Source organism: Lemur catta, chromosome 5 (assembly GCF_020740605.2).
Source record: "Lemur catta isolate mLemCat1 chromosome 5, mLemCat1.pri, whole genome shotgun sequence".
NCBI classification, from domain to species: Eukaryota; Metazoa; Chordata; class Mammalia; order Primates; family Lemuridae; genus Lemur; species Lemur catta.
The window spans coordinates 76,938,336-76,951,693 of record NC_059132.1 but is presented as its reverse complement, the minus strand read 5'-3'; the positions used below and the strand labels follow the sequence as shown (position 1 = coordinate 76,951,693).

Sequence of the window (13,358 nt, the reverse complement as noted above, 5' to 3'; positions counted from 1 at the left end):
AATTACATCTGACTTTTTAAGGACTATTTCACATAAAATGTAACAAAAAGCAATGCAAAAATGATATACCACCCTCTGCTGTGCACTCTAACAGCACTCAGAATATACTGGGATCGGGCATGGGAGGGGGCCGGAGGGGATGGGTGAATTCACACCTAATCAGTGCACGCTTTCTGGAGGAGGGACACGCTTGTAGCTTTGACTTGGGCGGGTAGTGCAAAGACATTTTATGTGACCAAAGCGTTTGTATCCCTGCAATATTCTGAAATTTAAAAAAAGAAAGAAAAAGAATTTAGCTTATAGAATTTTTTTCATTGTTTTATATTAGATTAAGCCTCTTAAAATTGCAAATATTCTTTGTTTGGAGCTACAAAAATAGCAAGTTTGTATAGATGAATTAAATTGTTAGCTACATAACTTATTTGATTTGCTCACTTGATTATAAGCAACTTGAAGGCAAAAGACTATACATTATTTGTCTTTCTATCTCAAGCACAGAGCATGCAGGACTAGACGAATAGTATATATGACAAATGATTAGTATATTTAAATAAAGGAATGAACTGTTCTCAGAATTCAATACATTTGAATTCTAAGATGTAGCCCACGGAAAAACAAACACTCCATTCAAAAGAAAACTTGTTTTGTTTTGGATTTTTAATTTGTATTTACACAATGGCAAATATCTAGATGACTGACTATATATTTTATTGTTCACGGGGAAGTTGTGATGAGTAGATACGGTTTAAAACCGAAACATAGTTACAGCTATAGAATTTCTATTCTTTTCTGGATACATTATGCACCACACAAATAAACTATTAAACTTAATAAAAGCTATTCTAGTCCTGCCAGAAGTCAGGGCATAACGATGTGTGAATTCCTGCATTTAAATACGCATACCTTGTGGAATATTACATTAATTTCAAGAGGATAAATAAATAGAACATCCTTCTCATCAGAGCAAAGGAAAATAGAACATAGTCATCTGGGGGAAGGGGGTAAGACAATGTATAGCAGGTTGTAATTTAAGCTACTGAAAATTTTTTGACTCTTTTTCAACTTTGCGCTTTTAAAGATACCTTTATTGTCACAGGCTTTAAAAAAATGATACTCCTTGCATTATTTGTTGCTTATTAATCTGCAGGTTTTCTGTCTAAACAAAACCTGTTCCTCCATAGCTTACGATGCATGGGAGGAGAGCCCAGCTTGGTGCCTGTTTCTGGGGCTCTTTCTGTATATGTCCAACATTTTATATATACCATTTTATATAATTTTTACAACAATCCTGCAAGATAAATATTGTCATCCTATTTTATAGATAAGCAAACTAGCTCAGAGAACTTAAATAGTTTGCCCACGTCACTTAGGTAGAATCCAGGTCTCACACTCTGCAAAGCCCACTAACCTACCGTGCAGCGCTGCCACTGGGCTGTGACGGCCTTCCACTCCTCCAACAAATACTGGGTAGTCCTTACTCTGTGCCTGGCATTGGGCAAGGCAGTGTTCCTGGGCTTCATGAAGCATATTGTGGGTGAGACATAAAATAAATAACTGTCCAAATGCATATCGTCCAGTAGGGATGAAGTACTATGAAGAAAAACATAGCAGCGTTAATGGAATGACATGTGAGGGTGGCTGCTCTTTAGGCAGTGTGATCAGAGCAGTCCTTTCCAGGAAGGTGCCACGTGAGCAGAGGCCTGGATGAAGTGAGGGAGTGAGATGTGCAGATACTGAAGGGAACCTTGGAACATACTTAAGAGAACCTTGGAACAGCAAGGATTAAAGCCCTCAGGCAGCCTCCTGGAAACACGTTGACATGGCACCAGAGTGATGGCATTCAAATTGTGGTCTTTGGCAATTTACTTTCAATCAGATTTTGTTGAACCAGCTCACCTGAGTCCTACCAGTTTCCTCTCTGGGAACTTCTTTGCTGCATCATGTCCACCTCCCCAAAGGGGCACTTCCTGTAAGAGTAAGAAAACATCTGCAGAGGTCAAGCCTCACTTTCCTATCCCGGCCAGGTATTTTGCAAGTGCAGTCATTGTGGGTGAGTGTAACCCAGCTTTTCATGGAATCTTTGTCCTCTGGAAACTGGACAGGGCTCTAGGTCTCCCTCTTTGCTCTGCAGCTGCCTCTAGAAATCATAGAGAGCTGCCCCAGGAGTGAGCTCGATCAGATGAGGAACCTTCCATAGAGCAAGCAGTGAAGGAGGTCCCTGCCTTGCACCGGAGCTTTCATCTACATGTAGCAAGTCTTCGTATGTCTGCAGGGCCAGAGGAGGCCACAGGTCAGCTTCAGGACAGTGGAACCCACTCATCCTTTCTTGCTCAGTGAGAGCCCACACCTTTTGGGGAGCATATAAATACCAACAAAATATTTTAATTCTCAAGTTTACGATCTAGTGGAGGAGATGAACAACACTCCTACATTAATAAATGTCACTAATGGTACATGGTCTAAGGAACTATGGAAGAACAAGAGATCACTTTTAATTGGAGAGGTTAAATCAGTCACCCTGCAAAATGTCTAGCAAAGTGGCACTTAGTAAACATTCAACAAATATTAGCTATTACTTTTATCAGGATTGGCTTCACGTAGGAAGCAGAATTTGAGGCAAGGTAGGATTGCCAGATAAATTGCAGGATGCCCAGTTAAGTTTGAATTTCAGATAAGCAACAAAAAATATTTTGTGTAAATGCATTTCAAAGATTGCATGAGATATTGTTATACTGAAATGGATTTTTTGCTTATCTAAAATTCAGATTTAACTGGACACCCTGTTTTTTTCTTATTTCCTGAATCTGGAAAATCTAAGCCAAAGATTTTTTTTAGCTTTATTGAAGTATAATTGACAAATAAAATTTTTATACATTTAAGGTATACAACTTGATGTTTTGATATACATATACATCATGCAATGATTACCACAATCAAGCTAATTAGCATATATATCACCTCATATAGTTACCTTTTTTATGTAGTAGAAAATTTAATATCTACTCTCTTAGCAAATTCCAAATATACAATATAATATTGTTAACTATAGTTATCATGCTGGACGTAGTTCTCCAGAACTTATTTATCTTGCATGACCGAAACTTACAGGTCTGCCTATTTCACTTAAAATAATGTCCTCCAGGATCATCCATGTTGCTGCAAATGGCAGGATTTCCTTCTTTGTCAAGGCTGAATAACATTCCACTTTGTGTGTGTGTGTGTGTGTGTGTGTATGTGTGTGTGGTGTATAATATATGCACACCACATTTTCCTTCTCTGCTCATCCACTGAGGGACATTTAGGTTCTTTCCTTTTCTTGGCTACTGTGAATAAATGCTGCAATGAACATGAGAGTGCAGGTACCTCTTCTAGATCCTGACCTCATTTCTTTTGTATGTATACTCAGAAGTGAAATTGCTGGAGCATATGGTAGTTCCACTGAGCCAAGGAGAAATTTGTCATGGAGATGAAGAACAAAGAAAGTAAATTGTCATGTCCAAAGGCACAGAAACAGGAAAGAACAGTATTTTTTATGGCACTTTATGCTCTCCAATAATTCGTAGCACTTACTGAATGCTTACTACGTGATAGTCAATGCTCTGAAGGCTTTATAAGCTTTAACTCATTTATTCTTCATAAGAACACACATAGTGGTTATCATTATCTTTATTTTTAAACGAGGACATCGAGGCATAAAGAAGTGAAGTAACTTGTCCAAGAGCACAGAGCTGGGAAATGGTGTGGCTGGGATTATAAACCCAGGATGTTTGGCTCCAGGGGCTGCTATCTTAACCATTTTGGACAGAGAAAAATAATCTGTTTAACGTTTATAGAAGGCCTCACTCTCCATATTCCTTCAAGTGTGGAAATACGAGTATGACCTCTTAGATTCCCCTTTTCATTCTCAAAGTCACCCTGTTCCTGGAATGTGGAATCTTCCCCTAACTGCTGGCTGGAGAATCAAATGCTACCTTTGCAACAGCTTATCGGAAGCAAACAAGCTGAGGAGGATTGAGCAAGAATTTCTGGGACACCAACATTATAGAAGGGACAAAGGATGGAGAGTGAGCATTGACTGTCTAAGCAGGACAAAGGTAATGATTAACCAAACCTCCAGCAGATTTAAATGGATGGGAGCTAGGACTGGAGTCAAGCCTCTCTTTCAGTGGGAACGCTCTCCGTGAGCCAGCCCCACCCTCAGAAAAGATGTTTTCCGTGAGGATCGTCTGCCTGGTCCTGAGTGTGGTGGGCACAGCATGGGTATGGTTCCTTTTATTGTCTCTTTTTGTCTTCTCTTTGGTGTTATTCCACAAAGAGCTTGAAGGTCTGAGTCTACCTAGTCTATGTCCCGACACACTCTCAGCCTCATAAACTCCAAGCCTTGGAGGCAAGTGCCTAAATAATGGATTGGACACCTCAAAAGTACAGGGTAATATGACCCCAAGAGGAAGATCTTAGATGGACTAAAGTGTCCAAGTCACAGGGGAGGCTTTAACATCTGTCATTCAGTCCTATAGCATCGCTGTACTTGTTGTTGTTGTTTAAAGGGCAAGAATTCTTTGCCATCTTTGTGGTTATAAAGTCTTAGGGCATTCTAATGCTAGTTAATGCAACAAAACATTCTATGGTAACATTGTTTTTTCTCTAAATCTTAATTTCTTGCTATTTGTCCGTAATAAGCAGGAAGTTTGCTTTTTAGTACAGTTTTTCTGTAAGGCTGTTTTTGTGTTTCTTTCAAGACAAAAGAAAAAGCAAATGAGTTATCTTTGAAAACATCTTTGCAAAATCAGAAGCGATGAGTTGAAAAAGCAATATGCTTTTTCGAAGTAATTGTATTCTTTTAAGATAACTTCTAAATATTGCAATAATTTCTAAAATTAACTCTAGAGACATATATAAAACAAGAGAAACTTCATTCAACAAGGCTTCTGAAACACTCCAATCTTATGAAATTATGACAAATATGTTCAAGAAACTCAGTTACCTCCTGGTTATTTATCCAGGATGTAAATTATTCCAATTTATTTCTTGCCCTTCACCACTCATAAAGCCTAATATCAGACAGTAAACAGAAAAAACTAAAACGAGTTTTCTAACTTAATTCTCTCTCTTGTTGTAACATAACAATTATAATTTTTATGGGAAATAAAACTAAAATCATTTACTAAGGCAATATTTTGAATAATGCATAGGTTTCAATTATTTCTCCTGTTTCCCTTATTGGCATAATCAGTTTTTGCCTATTTTTATTGTTGTACCATTTTATTCTGAAATATGTTTGAATTTATTATTATATTTCTTGGATAAAAGTATTGTACTTACTCCTTTAAATAAATTGTTCTTGATTCCCTGAATTAGTATTATTATTATTTGGGTGTTTTTTTAAAAAATAAGAATAAGACCACAAATGTTAACTAATTATAAGCATAAACTATCCCAGATTAACACAGTCACAACAAAACCCTTGTAAGTTGGTGGTTTAAAATAAAAATAGTTAAAACCTAGAAGTCATCTTTATTCATGAGGATACAAAGTCTTGTTGAAAGAATTGTTTTATATTCCATTTCACATTCTGATTTCCAATAGAAATGTTTAAAATCTGTATTTCTGATTATAAGATGTTCAGAAAAAGTTGTCAAGTCATTGACCATTATTTTTTGTTTTCAGTTTACTTCTTTTTCATTTCAAATAATAAGAAACTATTGCATGGATGCATAAACTAGAAAGCATTTTCAAGTGTGAATTGGCCATATTTGTGTCCTTAGTAAATGCTTGTCCAAATTAGGAATCCTTCTCTAAAGATTACAGTAGAAACTTGAAGGACAGAGGAACATTAAGTTAAGATAGTATAAGTTTTTTTCCTACTGAAGCAGGAATTACAGGAGAAACAACTGTTTAAATTTTTCAGTTATCTTTCTATTTGCAGTCATTAGTAAAAATGGAAAGGTAAAATTTAACTAATTTTGTTGACTCAAGTAATTTTCCTTTTATAATGAATCTTTTAAAACATTTATCAAATGCTTATTTAGTGTCAAACACAGTTAAGAAATTTGTACACCTTACCTTCTTTAATTCTCATAACAACTCCATAAAATGGGTCTTAGGATTTTCACTTAAAGATAAGGAACCCAAAGCTCATAGAGGCCCCGAAGCTGGCACCCCTAATCTCTACGAGAATGCCTTCTCTTCCTTGGGACTTGTAGGCATGCCAGTGTCTCTTCCGCTTCTGCCTAATGTTGCTGTCGCTCTCTTTTGTGTATGTGAATGAATCTTTAAAGGCTGCAGATCCTGGTGAAAGTGAATTTTTAGCTGAAGGAGGAGGCGTGCGTGGCCCAAGAGTGGTGGAAAGACATCAATCTGCTTGCAAAGATTCAGACTGGCCCTTCTGCTCTGATGAAGACTGGGTGAGCAGGGGGCCTGGGGAGCAGGAGGTTCCTTCCCTGTGGTGATAGAGGGGCTCACAAGCGGACCCTGGGTGGTGCCAGAAACTTTTCCCAATAGGAAATAGTCTAAACGCTCCTTTTATGCCAAATGAAAGATGACAAATGAAAAGGAACCTAATCCCAAGAGCATTGTTTAATTACCTCCCCAACTCTGGATCCTTAGCGGGACAAACAGATGGGATTTAATTATATGCTCAGGCAAGTACCAGAAACCTGAGTACTGAGGCCTCAATTTCCTGGGACCTGATCTATGGTTAAGTGGGCCCTCATTCCAGAATTTCTCTATGCCCTCTAACTAGTACTCTTAATTACTTTTAAGCCAGTAGATGATCTGAAGAGATGTGTCAGGAAGCAATGGCAAAACATGGAAACCGGTAAAATTGTTCTGGATCCAAGAGGTAGAGCCTTACTGTAATTTTCCCCTTTTCTTTCAGAACTACAAATGCCCTTCTGGCTGCAGGATGAAAGGGTTGATTGATGAAGTCAATCAAGATTTCACAAACAGAATAAACAAACTCAAAAATTCACTAATTGATTATCAGAAGAACAATAAGGATTCTAATTCAGTAACCAGAAATATAATGGAAATTTTGAGAGGGGACTTTGCCAAAGCCAATAGTAAGTACTACATACTTAGTGCTTTGACTTTATAGAGAAAACAACAAAAATCCTAAATAAGTATGATGTCTGCTTATAACTACTGTTTTCTTCCAAAGTACTCAGTATAAAAACACATGCCTCCATAACATCCCTGAACTTTAAGGAGGGGCTTATTTTTGTTATTTTTACAAAGTAAAGTAAGAGATTAGCTGAGATTGCTTAAGGTCATAAAATAAGTCAGAATTTTAGATTGAATGTTAGAATTTAGGTTTGTTCTTTCGAAGAGTATATGTTGAAAATAAAATGGGCCTGACCCTTTGAGTTGCTATTTTTGTTTCTGTCTTAACAGAGGAGGAAACTGAGAGGTCAAAAAACTTGCTCAGAGACACAAAGCTAGGAGTTCAACCCCCAGATTCCACTGAGCTAATTACATAGATTTTTAAATTTAAAATATACGGTCATGCTATATCTTTCTTATAGGGCACTCGTGAAGGCTAGGAAACATTGCACTCACTCTGGGCATGGGCAGCAAGCCTCCTGAGGCTTCAGTTCCTAAAGCCATGGTTTGACTCTTTCTGCGTTCAGGAGACATTTGACTAATTTAATGCTGACAACACAACACTAGCTGGCAAGTGAATGATCCTGTTGACCCCAAAAAGCTTAGGAACAATTTTCAAATCTATAGATGGGAAGAAAAACTCTGCAGTAAGAAAATCCAATAATATGTTCAAGTCCTTTGATTGAAAATATGATAAAATAATTGGAATGAAATCGAACCAATTATTTTAACTCCTCATTATACCTTTACAATTCCAAAGAAATTTCTTCTTTGTTTCATTGGTATTAATAGTTACTAGTAGGACATCTTTGCTGACATACATGGATGACTGCGGGACATAGCATTGTCAAATGACTAGTAGGTTTGGAACTCACAGATTACACTAAAACTACATCCAAAAATAATATGTGGGACTGTTTATAAGAAATTTCTTCTTTTTATTTTTTGCTAGCAATTACAGGCCAGTCACTCAGCAGCTACTTCAATCTCCGTATTTTTCTATTTCAGACTATGACAGTGCATATAACCAAGTGTCAGAAGATCTGAGAAGCAGAATTGAGATCCTGAAGCGCAAAGTCATAGAAAAAGTACAGCAAATCCAACTTCTGCAGAACAACGTTAGGTCTCAGCTGGTAGATATGAAACGACTGGAGGTAAGTATGTGGCTCTGCCCCCAGATATCCTTGTTTTGGAATGCTAGAAAAAAGGAAGGCAATAGTCATGGATTGAGTGTCTACTATATACAGAGAAAAGTGTTATATCCATTATCTACCTAAAAGTAGGTATTATTTTCCTTGCTCTACAGATGAAGAAAAAGATTCAGAGACATTAAGTACATTTTCCAAGGGCACATAGATAGTGAGTTTCAAAAGCAAGCATTCAGTTTCTGTCTAATTCCAAAGCCCTTGACACCACCATCATGCCTTTGAATCTCTGGCTTCAGTCTTACTGAGGATGCCTTAACTAGTGTTTCCCTGCAGAGGGAATAGCACCTTACTCTTGATCCATTCAAAGGCTATGATGAATCCAGATATCACCCATTGCTTATCCTGGCTGGCCTCACACTGCCCAATATCTCCTCCACTGAGGATGCTAGATAAGCAGGAAGTAAAGAGTATTGATTGGTAGGTTTCCAAGTCAAAAAAATGAAACTAGTTTCCAAAAAATAATTAACTACCAAGGACTCAGTAGACATTATTTATTTATAGCACCCTTTTCTCTTTATTTTTCTCCCCTCTGTCTAGGTGGACATTGATATTAAGATCCGATCTTGCAAAGGGTCATGCAGTAGGGCTTTAACTCATCAGGTAGATCTAAAAGACTATGAAGATCAGCAGAAACAACTTGAACGGGTCATTGGGAAAAACTTACTTCCCTCTGGAGACAGGCAATACTTACCACTGATAAAAATGAGCCCAGTGGCAGACTTGATTCCTGTAAGTTTCAAGACCCAGCTTCAGAAGGCCCCTCCAGAGTGGAAGGCACTAACAGAAGTGCAACAGATGAGAATGGTACTTGAGAGGCCTGGTGGAGATGGGAATGCCCGAGGAGACTCTGCATCTTATGGACCAGGATCAGAGAGAGAAGGCCCCAGAAACCCTGCTAGTCCTGGCAATTGGAACCCTGGGAGCTCTGGACCAGGTAGTACTGGAAACTGGAACCCTGGGAGCACTGGATCTGGTACTACTGGACATTGGAACCCTGGGAGCTCTGGACCAGGTAGTACTGGAAGCCGAAACCCTGAGAGCTCTGGAGCTGGTAGTACCGGACATTGGAGCACTGGAAGCTCTAGCTCTGGATCCAGTAGTAGTGGACATTGGAGCAGTGGGAGCTCTGGATCTGGTAGCACCGGACATTGGAACCCTGGGAGCTCTGGACCAGGCAGTACTGGAAACCGAAACCCTGAGAGCCCCGGATCTGGTAGCACTGGACATTGGAACCCTGGGAGCTCTGGACCAGGCAGTACTGGAAACCGAAACCCTGAGAGCTCTGGATCTGGTAGTACCGGACACTGGAGCACTGGGAGCTCTAGCTCTGTATCCAGTAGCAGTGGACACTGGAGCACTGGGAGCTCTGGATCTGGAAGTTTTAGGCCAGATAGCCCAGGCTATGGGAGCACCAAGCCTACCAACCCAGACTGGGGCACATTTGAAGAGGTGTCAGGAAGTGTAAGTCCAGGGACAAGGCAAGAGTACCACACAAGTAAACTGGTCACTTCTAAAGGAGAGAAAGAGTCCGTGACTGGTAATGAGAAGGTCTCTGGTAGCACAACCACCAGGCGTAGTTCATGCTCTAAAACTGTTACTAAGACTGTTACACGTCCTGATGGTCATAAAGAAGTGACCAAAGAAGTGGTGACCTCTGAAGATGGTTCTGACTGTGGGGATGCAGTAGAGTTGCCTATCTTTACTGGCGTAGGTGGCCTGGATGAATTCCGCCTTAGGCACCCCGAAGAAGCTGCTTTCTTTGAGACTCCCTTCACTGGAAAAACATCCTCAGATTCACTCGCATCTATGTTTAAAGGGTTTGGCAGTAAGACTGAGTCTGGGGGCTCAGAATCTGACATCTTCACAGACATGGGGGCCACCAGCTCTCGTCACTTCGGTGTACCCGAATTCCCTTCCAGTGGCAAAACTTCAAGTCACAGCAAACAATTCATAACCACTAGCACGACTTACAACAAAGGAGGCTCCACATTTGAAACCAAGAGCTTTAAAATGGCAGATGAGGCGGGAAGCGAAGCTGATCTGGAAGACTTCAAAGGAGCACATGGCATCAAAAGAGGCCATGCTAGATCACGCCCTTCCAGAGGTATCCACACTTCTCCTTTGGAGAAGCATCCCCTGACCCCCTAGGCTAAGTTAATTGTTTCTGCAAAGTGCTTCCATGGCACCTTGCACCTCTTTCCTAACTCTCTATTACACTTTATTGAAATTACATTTTTTTGGTCTGGTTTTTGTGGTAGACTGTAAGTTCCATGTGGGCAAGGCGTTTGTCTATATCGTGTTCATCTCTGTATTCCCAAATGCTTAACAGTGCAGAGAGTCATCACTCAATAAACACATTTTAAATGAATGAATGGATTCTTCTGAAACTAGATTTTGAGTTTATTTAATCAAATTCTTTCACCATTCAAATTGTGTGCTATCAGAATTGTCACCCAATTGATTAATCACATTTTTAGTGTGTGTCTCAGTTGACATTTAGATCAGGTTAAAAACAAGTTGTATTAGGTACTAATTGATGCTTAGCTACCTTTGCTGGTTACTGGCTATTAGTCAGTATGTGTAAGTAAAATTCCAAATCCATTTGAGAAAAATCCCCTTTGCAATTTGCAGGTATAAATAAGTTCTATCCCAGTGTAAGTGCATCCTTTCCTCACAGAGGGAAGGAAGGAAGGAAGGAAGCAAGGAAGGAAGGAAGGAAGGAAGGAAGGAAGGAAGGAAGGAAGGAAGGAAGGAAGGAAGGAAGGAAGGAAAGCAATATTAGCCTTCTTTAATCTGGGCCTATCTTTGTAAGGTTAAATGAGAGTAACTTTTTCCAACCAGCTTAATTTTTTTTTTAGACTGTGATGATGTCCTCCAAACACATCCTTCAGGTGCCCAAAGTGGCATTTTCAATATCAAGCTACCGGGATCCAGTAAGATTTTTTCTGTTTATTGCGATCAAGAGACCAGTTTGGGAGGATGGCTTTTGATCCAGCAAAGAATGGATGGATCACTGAATTTTAACCGGACCTGGCAAGACTACAAGAAAGGTTTTGGCAGCGTGAATGACAAGGGAGAAGGAGAATTCTGGCTAGGCAATGACTACCTCCACTTGCTAACCCAGAGGGGCTCTGTTCTTAGGGTTGAATTAGAAGACTGGGCCGGGAAAGGGGCTTATGCAGAATATCACTTCCAGGTGGGCTCTGAGGCTGATGGCTATGCCCTGCGGGTCTCCTCCTATGAGGGCACTGCGGGCGATGCTCTGATTGAAGGTTCTGTGGAGGAGGGGACAGAGTACACTTCTCACAACAACATGAAGTTCAGCACCTTTGACAGGGATGCAGACCAGTGGGAAGAGAACTGTGCGGAAGTCTATGGAGGAGGCTGGTGGTACAACAACTGCCAGGCAGCCAATCTCAATGGTGTCTACTACCCTGGGGGGTCCTATGACCCGAGGGACAACAGTCCTTATGAGATTGAGAATGGAGTGGTCTGGGTCCCCTTTAGAGGAGCAGATTATTCCCTCAAGGCTGTTCGCATGAAAATCAGGCCTCTAGTGATGCAATAGGCTGAAGGAGTGGGAGTGGGACCATTCTGTTTTCTTTGTTTAGTGAAGTGGAGAGAAAATAAGAAAAGTAAAGGAGTCAAGATTCTTTACAACCTGCTAAAAAAAATCCCAGGTGCTATTTCATTGTTCTTTGTACTGTAGCTAAATGTAACTGAGATGTGGTAGTGCTTTGAAAAATAAAGTTATATGAGTTTTTTTTTAAATCTTTGAATAGCTCTGTGGGTTTTAAAATTTTTCTGAGAATATACCAAGGGGCACTCAGTACCTCAGGAAGGGGAGTCAGACGGTAGCTCCTCCCTGCAACTTGAAGGGCATTGGTTTGAAAACTTCTCTTCCCACACCACCCAAAGCGTAGATGGCCATTGCAGAGTAAAAATGTTATTTCCCCCATTTTATCTGAGTGGTTTTAAACCAACATTTTAAGTTAAAACCACTGAAATGAACAATGGCTGAACTTTGTAGAAGAATTTACAATTTACAAAGTGTGGTCATCTCTTCTGTTATCAAGCAAAAACCCAGGAAGGCAGGAGAAACATTCTTTCCTAACAGAAATGGAAATCTGTTTTTTACGTCTTCCACAAGACATCGTCATGCACACCCAATTTTTTCCCAGGGTCTACTCAATTTCTTTCAAAAATACATTTAAAATTTTAAAAATATTTACAAGTATTTCAAAAACAGATATAATTCACACATTGATAAACAATCCTCCCAGAATTGATTTGGCTTCATTTTTCTACCAATCATAAACTATATTCTGTGATACACTAGATATTATTAAAAGTAACTCATTACTTTGAAAGCAGCTCAGTAAATATGACTTATGCTATTTTTATAAATTCAACATATTTACGTTGGCCCATATTTTATTTGATCCAAGTTGCATCTTCAATCTTGGTGGCCTTGGCTCCCAATTTTTAATGTCTGTTCTTTTCCAATAAGCACTACTTGCCATTTTCCTTTTAATGTGTATTGCAATATCCCAAGCAGTCCTGTACATTTTCTTTACTTGAATAGCTTCTATCCACTTGTAAACTGCATCCCTTCTCCCAGGAAGGACAGAAGGAGGGAGGGAGAGAAGAAGGAGGCTAGAGCTAGGGGCCAGGGCCTGGGGAGCAGAGGGGAGGTAAATATAAAAGCTTGCAAATGAATCACATATGAACCCCAGTATTCTTGCATTTCCTTATGTGGAATTAAAAATCCTTGATATGAATAAGTGATAAACGTTCAAATTGTTGGATAATTGGATAAGAACTTCTTCAGAATTAAAAGAAGCTTCCTTTCTTTCAGACAACAGAACTCCATCTGTCTCTGTTCTGACCCTACTCACACTCACACATAGGCCTCCGCAGACTTGGAGATGAGACTAGAAAATATTTTGTTTTAGAGGAGCACACTATGTAGGAACAGAATGCAGTCCCAGAACAAAAGTGAATGGGAAGGGCCATTTTTTCTAATTTATTTTGAAGATTTTGAGCTTA

At 39.5% G+C, this 13,358-nt stretch overlaps 1 protein-coding gene across 1 annotated transcript; it reads left to right on the top strand.

The window, feature by feature from the left end:
* The first annotated feature begins 4,133 nt into the window (after positions 1 to 4,133).
* FGA (fibrinogen alpha chain) lies at positions 4,134 to 12,080 on the top strand. Its single transcript, XM_045552153.1, has 6 exons — positions 4,134 to 4,260; positions 6,279 to 6,404; positions 6,878 to 7,061; positions 8,110 to 8,255; positions 8,847 to 10,413; positions 11,168 to 12,080. Exons 1-6 carry the CDS (start codon positions 4,207 to 4,209, stop codon positions 11,875 to 11,877), a joined length of 2,787 nt encoding a protein of 928 aa, XP_045408109.1. The 5' UTR covers positions 4,134 to 4,206; the 3' UTR covers positions 11,878 to 12,080.
* The last annotated feature ends 1,278 nt before the right edge of the window (positions 12,081 to 13,358 follow it).

Excerpts from the sequence above, each read along its gene's own strand:
- FGA (XM_045552153.1), top strand. The coding sequence starts at position 4,207 with ATGTTTTCCGTGAGGATCGTCTGCCTGGTCCTGAGTGTGGTGGGCACA. Across the intron at positions 6,405-6,877 it reads TCTGCTCTGATGAAGACTGG|AACTACAAATGCCCTTCTGG; the intron begins GTGAGCAGGGGG and ends CTTTTCTTTCAG. Across the intron at positions 8,256-8,846 it reads TAGATATGAAACGACTGGAG|GTGGACATTGATATTAAGAT; the intron begins GTAAGTATGTGG and ends CCCTCTGTCTAG.